Source organism: Phycodurus eques, chromosome 18, assembly GCF_024500275.1.
Source record: "Phycodurus eques isolate BA_2022a chromosome 18, UOR_Pequ_1.1, whole genome shotgun sequence".
Taxonomy (NCBI): Eukaryota; Metazoa; Chordata; class Actinopteri; order Syngnathiformes; family Syngnathidae; genus Phycodurus; species Phycodurus eques.
Genome location: NC_084542.1, coordinates 10593223 through 10611575, shown reverse-complemented (window position 1 = coordinate 10611575; position 18353 = coordinate 10593223). Strand labels below are relative to the sequence as shown.

General features: G+C 39.3%; 1 protein-coding gene across 1 annotated transcript in view; it reads left to right on the top strand.

The window, feature by feature from the left end:
* lpgat1 (lysophosphatidylglycerol acyltransferase 1) overlaps positions 1-15812 on the top strand; it is a 30360-nt gene extending 14548 nt beyond the window's left edge. Inside the window, exons 5-8 of the mRNA XM_061704789.1 lie at positions 1985-2264; positions 6263-6389; positions 13754-13860; positions 14556-15812. Coding sequence (XP_061560773.1) covers positions 1985-2264; positions 6263-6389; positions 13754-13860; positions 14556-14707 — 666 coding nt within the window. The 3' untranslated portion in view covers positions 14708-15812. The remainder of the gene's footprint in view (positions 1-1984; positions 2265-6262; positions 6390-13753; positions 13861-14555) is intronic.
* The last annotated feature ends 2541 nt before the right edge of the window (positions 15813-18353 follow it).

Here is an 18353-nt window from a genome sequence, read left to right as displayed (position 1 = left end):
CATGCAGTGATTTCTCCAGATTCTCTGAACCTTTTGATATTATGGACCGTAGAGGATGAAATCTCTAAATTCCTTGCAATTGTACGTTGAGGAACATTGTCCTTAAAATGTTTTACTATTTTCTCACGCACTTGTTCACAAAGAGGAGAACCTCGGCCCATCTTTGCTTGTGAATGACTGAGCAATTCAGGGGAGCTCCTTTTATACCCCATCATGGCATCCACCTGTTCCCAATTAGTCTGTTCACCTGTAGGATGTTCCAAACAGGTGTTTAATGAGCATTCCTCAACTTTTGGAACATGTTGCAGCCATAAAATTCTAAGTTAATGATTATTTGCTAAAAACAATAAATTGTGTCAGTTTGAACAGTAAATGTCTTGTCTTTGTAGTGTATTCAATTAAATATAGGTTGAACATGATTTGCAAATCATTGTATTCTGTTTTTATTTGTTTAAAACAACGTCCCAACTTAATTGGAATAGGGGTTGTACATGATTGGTATGCCACGCAAGTGTATAACTCAGTCAAAAGACTGTATTCTGATGCATTTAAATTGGTTTTTGACCAACTGTACTTTACTGGAGATCAATCCTCTCTTCTCCTTCCTGTCACCGCTAATGTCCCTAATGTCATTTTTCACATCCATGGCGTGACATTATTGCTGATCAGAGTGCTCTGCAGTAGTGCTGCCACTAACTTTTTATTGTAGTTTGCTCCTTCGTATGCTCACACAAATATCTTATCAGTGTGCATTCACACTAACGCACTTAATGCTGTTTTGATCAAACTCGAGTTCATTTCCCACATTGGTACAGTGTCTTTGGGTCAGGAGTAAACAAAGCAGTTACATTCAGTACATCTCTAGACAAACCGTGGCGTGGTACGTTTGAGGCGAGTGCAACTGTGATCCGATCCAACTTGGCTGCAAATAACAGAGGCACTGTTGATTTAGAAGGGAAAAAAAACATCAGCTATGAAAAATTGAGCTTCATTCACAAAGACATCCACTGTAGCAATTTGTTCATGAACCATGATTCCGCTCTGTACAACACTGGGATAGAAACAGAAGTTCAGAACACTCCGAAAGATTATCCCCTTCCCTTCGTATTAAATAAAAAAAACAGAACAGTATATTAGATGATCGTTAAATTTCCCAACAGAGTGAATCCCTGCCTCTTCGCGGTTCGTGAACAAATTTGCATACTTTTCTCCAGAACCTATCCTTGGCTATTTACTAAAAAAATCTGGTGCTGAGTCTTTGCATATTTTTGTGCTCTATCTGGAAGTGGCCTACGGTGCCACATGATGGCACCAAAACCCTCGATGAAAAAGAGTAGTAATTGGTGTCAAAGAAGTTTAGTTTTTTTATGATCTTTGTATGTCAAGTAGGAGCTACTGGGTTGTTAATGGAGGAAGTTACGGAAGATCTTTTGTCGCATGTGCACTTTAGGTGCATTACGTCAAAAATCATCCATCCATCCATTTTCTGAGCCGCTTATCCTCACAAGGGTCGCGGGAGTGCTGGAGCCTATCCCAGCTATCTTCGGGCAGGAGGCGGGGCACACGCTGAATCAGTCGCCAGAATCAAGTAATCTGTAAGATGTTTATTTTTAAATGTAATGTTGTAAGATGACTTTGAAATTATATTTATGTGTTTTGGGATCATAGTTTGTGGTATAGGTATGGTACAGACTATTAATATAGGCAATTACAACCCTTTTTGGGTGGGCGTCAATTACGCATTGTTTTTGGCTATTCACAGCAGGGCTCAGTCCCTATCCCCCCCGAACCTGTAGTTGATCCTAGTAGATTGACCTTTTAATTAATTAATTATTTAAGGTCTTTTTTTTGTTGTTATTTTTATTTTTTATACATAAACAAAGAAAACCAAATCTGGGTGAAACTCTGTTCGTCCAGAGAACGACGGATGGAAGGAACATAGCAAACATTCTTGGGTGTCAAGTCATGCATTTGTTTCCTTTAGGGTAAAGCCCACCGAGACAAGCAGCTGGTCTACTTGAAGGATCACCTAGACAAATATTACCATAGTCGTGACAGGAAGTGGATAGTTCTGTTCCCCGAGGGCGGCTTCCTGCGCAAACGGAGGGAAACCAGCCAGACGTTTGCCAAAAAGCATTCTCTACCCCACTTGACCCACGTCACGCTGCCTCGCCTTGGTGCCACCCACGTCATCCTGAAAACTCTATCAGCCCAGCATGAGAATGGCAGTGTGAGCAATGAGAGCGGGACAACCAACCGGACAGGTAACTAATCCGTAAATGTGCATATTAATACCACCCTGATTTCATTGAGAACCAACCTTGTGTAAACGGTTGCATTTGTTATGGATTGCATTGGGCATTTGCATGATTTCTGTCCTTTGTGACTCCTATTTAACAGTTGAATAGTGACACATACAGAAGTGCCAGAAATGACATCATCTACGAAAGCTCTATGGTTATTTGCTAGTCATTTTTCTGTTAAAAGACACACCTTGAAAATAATCGACGAGAAAGAAGATGCCTCCACATAACCACATTTGAGGGTTAATTTGTCTTCAAGACAGTTCCAAACACCAGCCACAGCCAGTCTTTACTTTTTTGCATAGCAGTCATGGTTGAAATGTATTTGTATTTTTGGATTTTCTCCAATTCTCTTTAAACCTGTGTTATGTGGGCATAAAAGGGTTTGGTGATTAGCATGTCTACCTCATAGTCGAGAGGTTCTGGGTTTGAAGCTGCGCCACATTCCAAAGAACATGCATGTTAGGTCCGTTGAAGACTCTAAACTGGCAATGGCAGTGTGAATGGTGGTTTGCCTATTTGTGCCCTGCAATTGACTGGTGAGCTTTCTAAGACGTACCCCATCTCTTGTCCAGAGTCAGCTGGAATAGGCTCCAGCTCAACCACAACCTAATAAGGACACGTACAAGAGAAAATGGATGAATGGATAGATTTATTGTTTTTTATTGAGGACCTTTTATTCAACAGAAACACATTCATTTATATACAGTAATTAGTTTTGATGAAGTGCTGTAAATAAAACGCAAGAATTGGTTTCTGTATCCTCTCTTGCATGTGTGTGAAGCAATTAGCTCTCTTGAAAATAAGTTCATGACATTCTACTGATTGACAGATGACACTACTGAGACAAAATGTGCTGGGGTAGGCTGTGGGAAGAAAAAAAAAAAAAACTGAAGATGGGCATGAAAAAAAAAAAAACTCAAGATGGGCATGAAATTTTTTTTAGGGAGTCCAGATTCCTCCCACATTCAAAAACATGTGTTTGGTACATTGAAGAGTACATTTTCCAAAGGTGTGAACGCTTGTTTGTCTATGTGTGCCCTGCAATTACACCCCGCTTCTGGGGTAGCCTCCTCTAGACCACCTATAATGAGATAGGTGGTATAGGTTTGGATGGATGCACATGAAGGGAATAAAACATGTTCTCAACCTCAACTTTGACGTGCAGTGAAGAGGAGCCAGATTGGTGTACATTCTGTCCTTTTTTTTTTTTTTTTTTGGTTAAATGTATTTATTTATTTATTTGCGTTATTATCGACCATATTGTACTGAGCAACCAGGACAGAGGTTTACAGTAAATACTGCTTCACTGCTTTCCTATCACGGGTAACTGGAAATAAAAACAAGTTCTTACGCAAAAAAATCTATTTGAAAGATGTGTTGTTGTTTTAGTCTCAAGATTGTTTTGGCCAGCATTGTTAAAAAAGTGACTCAGCTGTGTGCCTTATAGGCTTGAGGCTTGAGGCTTGATGCAAACCACTGTCAGTACATCCTTCTTTAGGAAGAGATTGTCACAACAATGGAGATGTATCGCTTAATTGGCCACGTGCTGTATGTGCATGTTCTCGCTTTAGCTGCCTTCTTTGGACGCAGCAACCAGGTTGGTGCTGGAGACTTTGTCCTTCCGCTTGAATGTAGCTAATGACATTTAAACATAAAGACAGAAAAAAAACATATACCCTGAAGAGTACTATGTCCCTATGTCCTCTGTGTGTGTTAATTTGTGCAAGCGTCGTCTCACCCTGACCATCCCTAATGCTCTGCAGAGGTGCCCATATTTTTGCTGACTCACTCAGAGACAAATGGGCCACTTACAGAAAATAGGATTTGATGTAAATATTTGTGCCACTGTGTACCGGCCATTCAGTCTCTCCTGGGTTTAAAACACTGATAAACGATGTGTGTTGGAGAAAAGATAGTGGGCACTCAGGCAAAGTTCATGGCATGCATCAGATCATGATAAACCAAATGACCCTCTCAATCATATGCATGCTTCTAGGGAGTGTTCAGTCTACTTTCGTGGTGTAATTTCAAACAAAGTACCTTCCACTACAGTTGTCTCCCTGGCAGTGTTTGCTGAAGGACACACCTTTGTCGTTTATTACAGAGGGGTTTGTCACTGTATCAACGCCTTGGCTGAGAGCCTCGTACTTTGGCCCGCTGCACACACAAGACCGTGGCTGCCTCTCCACGCACTAGGACAAAGCTCAGGATCCAGTTACCCACGCTGTAATGGCTATAGCCGTTCCCATCAATACCAAGGATGCCCGTCAAGTCACTTTATCTCTGGCCTAAATGAGCCAGCAACATGTGCCTTGGTTTTTGGCTTGCCATTCTTATTCTTTGACACATATGCTCAGTGAACACAGGTTTGTATACAGTCCATAAAATCCTGTGTAGCCCCAAAAATTATACATCATTTCATAATCGAAATTCTCCATAGATGTGAACGGGAGTGTAAATGGTAGTTTGTCTATATGTGCCCTACGATTGGCAGGGAACCAGTTCAGGGTGTACCCAACCTCTTGCCCAAAGTCAGCTGAGATAGGCTCCAACTCAACCGTGACTTTAATGAGTGTAAGCGCTATAGAAAATGAATGAATGGATTGAAAACAGTTCCCAAGTGTCTTCATAACATTTCTGTTACATGCTTTTGTCAAAATATCACTATGGAATTGCCTTGTCTATGCCTGGTGCCATCCAAATAAACTTGACTCGCCTTAGTCATATAGTCATATTTCAAATCACACCCTATACTAATATACAACTGTGTCTCTTCTCTTATGAGACCATTCACCCATATGTCCTGTGTTCACGTTCTGCTTAACATTTCAGTTTTTATAAAACAACGCTGCATTAGACAGACTCAGTAAAACATTTCAGGCCACAGAATCCGTTTATTATGCCAGTCTGACAATGTTAAAAATTGAACAGTATTTGTTCTGCAATGCTGGTTTCAAGTTCTAAAATATCCTCAAGGAAATAACAAATCAATTTCATGATCAGTCTGTCCCACCGGAAAATTTTTATTAATCAATCATACAAGCAATGTTTTAACATTCTTAACTGTCTGTATGTAAAGCTAGTTAACCACCGTCATATCTTTAAAACATAAAATAATAAAAAATAAACTTTATTTAATCACCAATGAAAAAGTGAGAAGGCATACAGTGTATATAACTCACACTTTTTTTTTTGTCTGTAGGTAGCTGAAGAAAAACACCAGCTCGCCACACAGTAATACTGTTCTGTTTTCATTCTTGTGCGTCAGTTGCCAAGACGGCTCTGCCACATGTTTGGAATTGCTTTGTTTGGTCTGTGACAGCAGAGGGGAACCCTGCTACCTCTGCCTAAAGTAAAGTGATACATCCTGTAACAATGCCACTACTTGTTTAATAGCAACACATTGACTAGTTTGATGCAGTTACAATAGTTACTTGCAAAAATGAAGTGTTTTTCTACCTTCTATCTGTTCTGATTAGAACAGTTTGTGAGGTAAGGTGCTGCACTCTTGGGCAGGTAGGAATCGAGTGCATTATATCAGTCCTCACACACACATCTGATACAGTATTATCGTGGCAATTGCTCTAGTTTCCCTTAGGCTAGTAGCATTCCAACCTGCGACGTTTATTCTTGCCATTTTGGCATGTTTGGTCGGGTGTCTTGCCAGTCATATGTAACTGGAAATGTATAAAAAAATTGGATTTAAACATTAAAAAAGGAGTTAACACAATGTATGACAGTTATTTATAATATATTGATTGAAAATGTAATTCATGAATGTTTATCTCAGCCAATATTACTCAAGTTAGGACCTTACTACCATTTTTTTTTTTTTTTTTTTTTTTTCTTTTCTTTCCCCTCACCAGTGACGCAAATTCACTAGTACTGTGCAGATCTTTCATACTAGCTTGTTTATAATCATCATCATTATGGTGTTTGTGTCCGTTCTATTTTAGGCAAAAAGCGCAAAGGCCTGCAGTGGGTGATAGACGTGACCATAGCTTATCCCAAAGCACGGCCCATGGACATCCAGACATGGATTTTTGGATACAGGTCGGCGACAGTCACACATGTTCACTACAGGTAAGTATTAAAAGAAAATCAGATCTTTAAAGCTGCACAGACAGTCGTACATCAAGTTGGTACATAGACTTAGAGACTGTTAATGTCACTCTCCTAAGGTTCTATCGAGGGAGAACTTGAGTACACCCACTGATAGCTCAAGATTACAGAAGGAAGTCTCCACCAACTTCCTTTCATACTTTGTGAGTCAGCAGAACGCACTAGTGCTAAAGACGTTATTAGATGAGTAAAGGCATCATTGTTCTGTCACCTTGATGACCTTTTTTTCCATCCTCTGTGTTTGTGTGGAAAAGAGTTGAGAGGATGTTTTGGATTTAGGGCTGCAATGATTATTTGAATAACTCGGGTATTTTGATTACAAAAAAAGTCAAGGCACCATCTCTTCCTCAAAGCATCACAGTGATCAATTTCTCCAAACAAACTGTTACTACAGACTCTCCTAGAAATAAGTTGGTGTGATTACGTCAAACCAGGAGAGAAGAGTGCGTAACACACACAGAATGTCCAGCGTTTGGCATCATTTTCATCCTTAAAAAGGAGACGTGTATGTACTGGAAACACAACAGCACGTCTATGGTTGGTGGCACAAGGTAATGTAAACATCGTCAGTTCTTTTAAAATAGCTTACCACTAATAGTTAGCACGTATTGTAATGCCCCCACAGATTTTCATCCATAGACACAGCCGCCGGTGCACTTTCAATCACATTATGGAACAAACAGCAATAAAAACACGTAATTCTAAACCTCACATGCATATTTGGTATTGGTATTCTTGTTTGTTAACGCAAAATATTTTTTTATCCAATTACACAAATAATCAGTGGGATAATCACTGGAATAATCGATTGTAAAGCAGCCATCGTTCAATTTCAAATCAGCTGTAGTTTTTGCTTTTTGCAAGATTATTATGATTTTTTTTTAATAAACTTGTCTTTACCTTTTGTAGAAAAGAAGTGCATTTTTAGTTGCTGCTTTGGTGGTAAAAAAAAAAAAAAAAAAAGATAAAAATGGGTCTATATCGTCACACTCTGCGGTTTGTTTGTGACCACCAAAGTAAATACGTTTAATGCTGTTGTTAATAATATGGCTGCTCTTGGCAGAGAAAATGTCCTCTCACTGTCCTTAAGGTCTCCTTCTAGTTATCCATTCACTTGAGGATATGATAAAGGTGCATCTGGATTAGCTTTATTGCATCACCCTGTTCAAGGTAAATGTCTTTTTACTGTGCACAGTATCCAAGTGGTAGATTATAGCGGATGGTAGAAGTCATGTTGACCCTCACGATGCTGTGAACACTTCAGTGTGCCGGGTGTACGTGGGCAAAGTAAAAGATGATTTATGGGTCTTGGCTTGCTGATCCCTCTCCAGAGGTTTTTGTCCACCAATTTGGACTAAGGCCAAGGGCTCATTAAGTCTGTAATAAGAGGGTCAGAGATTCCAGTCCTACTCCTACCCCTGAGACCCTCTAATCAGACAATCTGCACACACACACACACACACACACAGTTCCAACCACAGCAGTCATAAACTATTTAGACCCATGCTGGTATTGGTACACAGAGAAGAGGATTAATGTGCCTGCTTATCAGCTAAACGTTGTGGGTGAGTTGTCAGATGCACTTTGGAATGCCACATTTTCACCAAGCAGAAGGGTTCCGATCCGCAGTTGACAATTTCAACCACATTGAAAATACCAAAAATAACTTAAACTGAATATTTGGTACAGGAGTGAATAAGGTCTGACCACTGGTTGAATTGTTCGGAGGGTAAATATTAGGTTTTCGATTGTTTGAGCAGTCTGAGGACATCTTTTAACAGGATGTTTTTCAGTGCGGAAAAAGGACAACCCCTTCGTCATCTCTGGAATATAACACTGTCTTTTGTTAAGTTTACAGCAGTCCCCCTCTCAAACAAAAATTTTCTTTAATGACAAGACAAGCATTGAAGCCAAAAACCAAGAGGAGTGACTATCATACTCTGATGAGAACTATGTTTCATATTTCAGTGGTTGTACATTTTTCACTTGAGCTAAAAGTTGGTTCTCTCAGAAAAAGGAGCAGGAAAGACCTCAGTCACTGTCTGTTCTGAATGGTGGCCCTGCCAAGTAAATCACCCACTTGCTGTGGGGGCTCCTTATTTTTATGCATCCGAGCGTGTGGGTTTAAACACATTTAGAGTAGGATTAAAACGGTTAGTCTTTCTATCATAAACATTGCACTCATGTCAGAAGTGGGTGGAACATTGTTCTTCCTTGCCATCCCTCCATTTTATAGCTTCCTTTATTACATTATTCCATCAACACTGACTTCTTCCTGTGCCTTTTGTCTAATGAAGCACTGAATGCTTGATATCAGTTTCCTTTGTGACGTGACTGGGATTATTGGTATACTGTAGATTAGAAGCATCAATGGATCATAATTAATGTTGTGTAGTGTAATCATTCAAGCTTGGTTGTGGTGATTCAAGGGCCTAGAATCCACCTGCTCCAGCCTGTTTCTATGTGAGAGGTTTTTTTGAACTATCAGATTACTTGGGCTGAGTCTCTCTCTAAACAGGCAGCTGAGCATTGTAATATTGTAGATGAATCTGTGCTCCGCACTTTTTTTAAATCCCTCTACCTCCTTTTTCCTGACCCAGCCACCAGTCGTCACCCTGCCTTTACCTCGTGCCCTCCCACCATATAATCTCAGTTTCACGGATTCTAAACCTACTGAATGTCACATGGGAGAGTTAGGTGGGTGTACATGGGCAAAGCAAGGGCAATGGTAGGTGTTGAAGATGTTGCTTTTTTTTAATGGCTCCTTTTTCCTTGTTGAATGCTACTGTCTGCTTTTCTGAAAGCTGCTCTTGGAAAATAGCTGTGAGGTGACATGATTTATGGAGTCTGTGTCTTGCCAGGTCATCACATAGGTGCTTTAAAGCTGCTCACCTGGCTGTCTGTTTATGACAAGACACTGGACGCATGCTAAATTGTTGATCTTGCACTCGTACTATTTTCTAAAGCTGTCTTTAGATGATTTTTCTTCCTCCTGCAAGAAATTTAACTGTGCTGTCTGTGGGGCTTATATGTAGAACACGCTGTATTTCCTACTTGGATTGACTTGGCTGTTGCGCTGCCACAATCAATACGTCATACCTTTTGAGTATAATGACTGCAATCAGACTACAGTGCACACATTTCTGTCCTGTCTGCTCGGTGCAGTATGATTAAGTTAACAATAACAATATTAGAAGAATGTGAGCTAAGTATCATCTTTATATGAAGCAACTACACAAAAAGGTTAACCCTAACTCTAATTCTGTGTTCATTGAGTTCTGTCTATCCTGTATGTATGTAAATGTATCTTGACCTTGAACTTTTACCCCAACAACTAGCAGTTTGCATTGACAGTTCGACAAGCAACTGTTTACGTAGCATAACGTTCATGACCACACGTGACAATGACTATTTAGTTCTTTACTCATGACCTGCACTGATAAGACGCACCCAACCCAGGCAGTCATTAACTTCATTCCCAGGCATCGGGTCAGATACATCTGGTCACAGTGACACAGTGTTCATGCTCTATAGACAAACACACAGTGAAGGAATAATTGTGTAGTAGCTTAACTAGTGCAGTTTCAATGCAATTGCAAGATCTTAAGTTACAACATGGTAGTAGTTCACTAAGCTTTTTCCTTCAGCTGAGCCCTTATACATCGGTCATGTCCATTGTTTCTGACCAAACCATTTCCTGGAACATAGACAACCTTGACCCAGAGAGGAAGCACATTGAAGAGTTGATGGACCATTTATCATGCACACTCCTAGTACTGTCCCTCAACTTCTTCCCCATCATTGCAGTGCTGCCTAACATTTGGCATTCAAGAGCCTTGGGGTTTATTAAGGTACCCATTACCTAAAAAGCAGAATGGGAACCGAGAGGAACTTAAACAAAAACATGGTTTTTAATATCTCTTAAACCTTTTTAAGATTTGCAAACGTGTTATAGTTGTACTAATGCAAACAAACTAGTAAGACTGATCAGAGAATGATTCAGAAAAATAACTTAAAGACTGCTTTATGGGATTTGGGACCTCATTTGGGGGGGGGCTTATCTTAACTAGAAAAATGGAGCGAGAGAGAGAGAGAGCAAAACAAGCCACTTTGTGGTCCCATAGCCCGATTGCTAATCTACATGTTTGGCTTTTATGACACTGTTCCCTCAATCAAATCTTACAGGGCACAGCTTTTCCTCTCAATTTCCCCACCAGAGAGACTTGGGACTTAACAGTCCCTAAATCATGATTGCCTCTTTACTGTAAAAGTGGGCATACTTTGCCTGACATGTTCAAAATTTAATTTGATTCCTAGCCCAGTTGGGAATAGAAGCAATATCTTGAGAATAAGACATTTGAAGAAGCAAAATGGCGAAAATGGAATGCAATAGAGATGGACAAGCAAACACTTATGATTCACCCTGTAATCATGTGGGTCAACACAAGCAGTGTAACAGCTGTTACCTTACTTCGGCCCCAAAACAACCAGCATAATGATGTTACTTACAAAAGTTAATGTATCACTCAGTTCACACGAAAAATGTTAGGTCTCCTATATAGTTCTTATATGTAATAAATAAAAGCATCTGTAAAACCACCTCTGCCAATAGCCAACAGAATTGGATTAAATACTGTAATTTATATACTAAATCATAAAGGTCAACCGCAATCTGTTCCAGGTCAACCTCCATTGCGTGTCCAACTGTGATTATTTCTTTAAAAAAAAATCAATAGTAAATGATGGAAACTGAAATAATCTGTTCCAGAGTCAGACTGTCAGCATCATTACATGTTTAAGTGTCCCCCCCAAAAAAAATTTACGTCACAATTTGTCACTTTTGTCATACAAACTAAGACAATGTTAACCCTGTACAGTTGTATGTCAACTTACGAGTGACCAAGGAATTTTTCAACATGTGAGCCGTCGCTCTGATTATTATTATTATTATTATTATTATTATTATATATTTTTTTATTTTTTTTATTTTTATTTTTTTTGTCTTGAGGTGCGAGCAAATGTTTGAGTTATGAGTGCTAAATGGTGGCACTATGGCAGGGAACTTCACAAGTAGCAAATAGTGGGAAAAAAAGTTATGATTTTTGTTTTTGTTTTTTTGCTATTCTCAGATGAAGTTTAAACATAAACCAAAGACAATTACACATGTATTTAATCCAAACACATTAGTTAGAATCCTTTAAACAACAGATATTTCAACACAAACAGTGCAGCAACACATGGAGACAGACAATTTAACAATACGCACAGACATATTTATCTTCTGCTAAAAACGGCTAATATTACTTGGCTTACTGAGTCCCTTAACTTGTCTTCGTTTCTTATGAATGTCTGTGTTATACTGCCCCCTGTTGGCCAATGTGCGCACAAGTAACACAATGTCAATGGGCAATGAAGCATGAAATTGTGATATGCAAACTGTTTAATTCTTTACATTCTATTTAATTACCTTATTTCTGTATGTTTTTTTTAATAAAGTACAATACTATATACTATTTATTTGGCTCCTATGATTGTCATCACACTTTTCCTCTTTGCCAGCACTAGTACTTTTTTATGGTGACAAAGATTTAGTTAGGATTAGCTGCTGACTGAGCTGGTCAAGCTTATTTAAGATCGGCTGTAGTTTTGTGCATGAATGTTTGCGTCTCTTTGAATCACGTGCTTCACTTTAGTTCTTTAGCAAACCATTGTGAAATATCTGAGCTGCAAAAGTATATGGTTGTGTGCAGGATACTGCTTAAGCTGCTTAATTGAATGAGGCACATTTCAGTGTCTGTACTCGATGAACCGATCACCTGTAAACTACCTTGTGAAATGGTCGTAACCATAATTTAAAGTCACCAGAATCAGATTATTGTCCTCTGATCTGCACCACAAGCAGGTTAAACCTTTCCCTGTAATACTCATTAGAATTCAGCTTACTGATTCAGTATTTACTGTCCATCTGCCCTACTGGGCTTTTGTGACAGCATCTGCAGCAAGAGGATTTTGCTGCTGCTACCACTTTTTTTGTTTTGTTAAATGGCTATTATTGATTAATCAACTAGTTATATTTGATTGATCATCTTGACCAGAGATCTTTTTGTGATATCCGATTGTTTGTCTAACCCAGCAATTCCCAACCAGGGTGCTATGACACCCGAGTGCGAGATCATCAGCGGTGCTGGAAATGATCCAATTTCACTTATTTTGTCCAAAATTACTGATTAACTTTGAATATATCTGTATTCATCTATCTAAGCCAGTGACAAATTGTGACTGGCAGAAAAATGAAATGCTCTTCCATTAGATGGCAGAATATAAAATAAACCTGTGTATCCACCTGTTGCCATTCATATAACAGAATAAGCCATGACTTCTTGCAACTGTATCGGCTTCATGGTCAATTGAACAGGCCCAGGATTCCCACTTAGTAATTAAATTTGTAACTAAATTAAGATGATATTGTCATTAGTAAATTTTCATACTTTTTGGGATGCTTTGTTTGGTGTGCTGTAAGATTTTTTATTTTATGTAAAATGGTTGCCTTGGCTCAATAAAAGTTGAGAAACACTAGTTTAACCTAACCCTCTAAAATGCTTTGTTGCACAAAGTACATAATGCAAGAATTTTTAATTCTTCACACGTACAGCAATGATTCATGTCCACATTTCGTAAGATTTTTACATTTGGTTGCTCATGCATATAGCATGAATTTAGTAGCTACCAAACGTGCACTAACTCAGACTCAAGATTCTTCTTCTTGGGTCAACAGTCATAACCGTCTTATCTCAGCAGACATTAAGAAACCTACTCATCTTATTTTTTTCTTAACTGCGGTAGAAAGACTTGTACCCCGGTATAAATGGTTGAACCAATCAATACATGTTAAAGGGGATCAATACCGTATAGCCCGTTGCCTCTCTCTTCCAGATCCTCTGCCCAGATGTCCTTTTACAATGAATGTTAAATGGTCAGGAATATTAAAGTAGCACTGAGTGCAGAGGAAATGCTCCTCTGAGGGAGGAGACTGTAACCTCTATTTGAAGGTGACCAGGGGCTGTGCAAACGCTAGCCCACTGAGGCCCCCGTGTGGCTAGACTTTTATGGCTTAATATTACACATACCCTCACTGGCTGCATTACAAAACACACTCGAACAAGCTGTGAGTAGCATCACAATCCGCCTGTGACACTCTGCTAATGACTTTTCCAAACAAGTCCAAGCTACATCCAGACAGCTTTTAATAGACTCTTGTTTTAAATTGACTAGGTTCTAGGCCAGATCTGTTCATTCACAGTTCTCTTTTGTGTGTCTTCCATCAGGATGTACCCCATTAAAGAGGTTCCTGTAGAGGAGCAAGCTCTGACGAACTGGCTGTATCAGAGGTTTGTGGAGAAAGAGGACTTGCTGGCCCACTTCTATGACACAGGTTTGTTTGCTTTCTTTTGATGCATTTCTACTTTAGTTCTAACATTAGGTACTAAGGTCTGGTACACACACAAAGATTTTTTGAATCACCTGCGATTAAAATTTCGGATGACAACGGAACTGCTGGCCGACGATAGGCCACTAATGAATACTAGTTGCACAACCCCGCACAGCTCAGTCGCTTTCACCTGCGTTGCTTGGTGTGCAGCGGACCTAATGAGAGCTGAAACAAAATTGTGCCTTGACAAAGATTAACAATAGACCAGATTGCCGCCTACGAAAGCAAAATGTATGCAATGTTAAGCCCTGTTCGCTGAATTGAAAGGCAATGTAGCTTTTGATAGTAGCTGAAAAAAGCCTTTAAAAAATGGCCAAAGAAGAATACCAACCCAGATTTAATCATTTGGTGCATTTGTTGACACTGTGCATGATGGCAGTTTTGTGTGAGTAGAGGCACATTTTTTTTTTTCAAAAATTGTGGGCCAATTTTACAACTCTAAAGTTTCCACTCTAGTAATAATAGTACTGTACGTCTAGATTACTGATCATGATTAAATTCATATTGGAAGACTTTTTTATGTATCTCTTCTTATATAGAAGTGAGTGTATGTGGAGTTCACGCAACTAGCAATGCTAACTTGCAGCCTAAGAATGCATCACTTCTCACACTGGCGCTCCTTGTGTCCTTCTCCACAGGAGCGTTCCCGCCTCCTGAGGGCCAGAAGGAAGCGGTCTCCCGACAAATGACCCTGGACCCTCTGTGGCTGTGCGTTATCCAGTCGTTCGCGTTCGTCTCCGGCTACATGTGGTACAGCCTATTGCGGCACCTCTACTGCGGTATGTTTTGAGTACGGCAACGAGGCGAGCAGGAAAAAGCGCCTCTCGGGATCCGCCGGTGTCATGCAATGGATGAATGTACATTTGCGATTTGCGTGGCAAGACTAAAGACGGGGGGCAACAAAAATATATGTATACGACGTGTAGACAAACAGAATTACAGCCCTGACACTACACATGATCTCACACATCACGGCGCTCATGTTGATGTTTACACATAGGCCTTCACACAGTCATACATTCAAGAGGCTCAGGACCAAGGACCGTTGTAGTTTCATGGAGTGTGTATGGACGTTGTGCGTCTGTGAATACTGTGAGAGTAGAAGCATCAAGTCCGCCCTTTACCCTGCCCTCTTTGTGACGCCCAGCGGACATCTCGAAGCAACTGTGTGGACTCTCTGCTCCCCCTCTCCCTTGGCCCACATTGCACTAAGGATCCAAACTGCTCCCTGGCCCAGGATATATTCCTGAATGGTAGCTGCCTATATATGTTTTTTTTTGTGTGCGTGTGTGTTTTGTTTTTCTTTTTAGCCCACGCATCTCCACAACGACAGCCAGCACATTTATCTTTTCATTGTCATCTGGACTGTTTACACTGGCGAACCCGCTCCAAGTTAAATGCCGTCAAACTTGAGTGGGAACATGCAGATCACTTGAAAAGCAACTTGTGTGGACTCCTGTTTGCTCATATACATACGTGCACACACAGCACAAGATGGACTGAGAAGGCTTGGACTCTCTTTTTTTTTTTTTCATCCCCGCATCAAACGGCATAGTTTTACAATTATTTAAGCCATACGCTCAGTGTTGTCCACAAACACAAGGGAACAAAATTGTTTGTGCTGAGTGCTTTCCATAGGATTCAAAAAAATAAGACCGTTCACTTTGGCTTTAAGAAGTGTAGGCATCGATACAGTAAGATGAAGTGATGAAGTATGGGTGCCCCCCAACCCCTTTTATATTGAACTTTTTCCCCCTTGTGTGCTTTGTGTTGTTACCGTGTGACGTCAGAAAGTGGAGACAATTCATTTTTTTTTTTTTTTTTTTTTTTCCCATTTTAAATGACAAAAAATCCTCTGTAGATAACAAACCTCGAAATGCAATGTCCGTCACCTGTCTGTGAATATATATATATATATATATATATATATATATATATATATAATATTATTATTATTATTATTATATATTTTTTTTTTTTTTTTTTTTTTTTTAAATATAAAGAAGAAGAAAACCACAATTTTATGTTTTCTTCTCATTGGTACACTGCTGTGTTTTTATTTTATTTTCCTATTCCCGAGCAGGAAGTTCTTGGTAATGCCATCCGAGCCCGATGTCATCCCAAACGTATTCGGCCATAAAGATCCAGTGTGAACCCTTTTTTTTTTTCTCTAAGCTTTTACAGATACCTTAGGACAGGGTTTCCTAAAACATTTCTCAGCTCAAGCCCTAAATTTACTTCCTTTGGTACCAAAATGGACGAAAAAATAAAATATATCATTAATTGTCATAATGCCAACATAAAACTAACGGTAAAGAGCCCAACATACAGAAATATATTACAACAAACACCCAATGCCAAGAAATGGTGTTCGTATTGGATGTTAATTTTTTTTTTAAGCTTACATTTTACTCTGACAATCGGCAACCCAAATAAAACTGAAGACTCAATTTTTGGGAAACCCTGATCAAGAAGATTACATTCCCCAGTGATGGTGTTTACCTAAGGAAAAACATGATGTGTTAGCACAAATAGTTCCGGAGGGGTTGGGTTTAAATTGGGCCAGCGAGGACGGGGGGCACGCTACGGCAAAAAAAAATTCTTTTAATTCCGAGATCCCTTTTTTTTTTTATGATTTCCTTTTATTTAGAGAATTCTTAGAGGTGAGGCATCCATTATTGGCATAAAATTTTTTAGTGGTTGCTGACACCTGTTCTTTGTCACTGTTGGTAGAAACTGTGTAAAATGCAAAAAAAAAAGAAAAGAAAAAAAAAAGTGCTACCTAATTTAGCTGGTAAAACATTTTGAAATCTGTGTCATTCACTGGCCCTTATCAGATTTTTTTTTCCAACCATGTTTCCAAAGAAAGCAGGGGAAGTGATGTTTTCCTAGGTGTGGTTTTAGGAAATAAACACAATAGGGATTAAAACAAATGATACTAGAATTGCCTGTAAATTCCCCATTTTGTACTTCTCCTTTAAATTCCTAGTTACACAGCCATTTTACAACACAAAAGCTTGTGCTGGAATAAAACATCAAAGATCGTAAACTACTTGTTCTGCTTGTCCTTAATGCTCTTTTAACCGAGTGGGATTGAATGATGTTTGATACAATTATTCTCACTGGTGCAAATTCAACGCAACTCTTTTCTCTAGAATTTTTATGTTTGTTTATACTCCACTGATGGTTACTTAAAATTTTTATTTTACAAGGTATCACAATTTAAAGTGATGGATGGATGGATGCTAGTTGTAGTACTACTTTTTTTGTATCATTCAAGGTTTATTGATTGAATTTCTGCTATCTTATTGTCAGCTGCTTATTTCCAAATGCTGTGTTCATGACTTGTTTGACTTGTTTGATTTTGATGACAAGTAGGACAAACTAAGTCTATTAAGCGCATCCCAGCGGATGGTGCCAAGAGTGGTGACTCCACTCTGGGAAGCCTCATTCCTCAAGCAGTCAATGCAAATCCAAAGATGAAATCTGTAAAAAGTGAGCCCCACAACAGAGATTAAATATGAACCCAAAAAAATCATGTTACAGACAAACTTGTCACCAGAGGAAAGTGTCCTGTCTTGTCAGGTTCTGCAAAGACACTTACAATGAACCATTTCACAGGTATGGGGCCAGAGACTACTCAATATCATGGTTTGGTGGGTCCTACAACAATGATAGCGTTCCTTGTGGCAGCAAGCACTAAAGCATTGTTGTACCCCTCACTGGACCAATAAAGTACCAGTCTATATATCCACTATGTCAAAATGCTGCAGTGAAGAAGTAGACTGGCCTAAATACTGCAACCTCCAGTGTCTCACCCACCCCCACCCCCCAATATAGTATCAAGAGAATAGGATGGCAGGATGCCTGTGAAAGCCTCACGGTTCTTTTGGGAACCATATGTCAGTCACCTTTAGATTTTCTGCATGCTGAGAAACAAGCAGGCACATGTTGGTCTGTTAAAAGTGCAATGTCCATGACAACCTTGTGAAGAGTTTATGGAGAACAACTCCCAACTCCAGTCTGATTAAAATAATAATAATAATAATATATTTCAGCCTACCAGAACTCCACTTAGAATTTGAGAAACATGCAATATAAGACTGTCTGCATTTGCAAAATGTAATGCTCTGTGAAATTAAACCAGCTGGTCAAGCACAGCACCTGAATGCAAATCGCAGTTTGTCCGACCCTCTCAGACCCGTTGGGTGTTTCTCACTGTAGAAAGCATCGTGCATATTCAAAAAGAGCAGGAAGAAAAAGCGAACCGCAGTGTTTCACACGGCACTGAAGATAAAGATATGATGGCAAAACTCTCGTTGTTTTTGAGTAATGAAACATGTCAGCATTGCAGATAAATGTGGGTGAATCCACCTGTCCGAGTTCAATATAATCAAATTATATATATATATATATATATATATATATAATTTAAT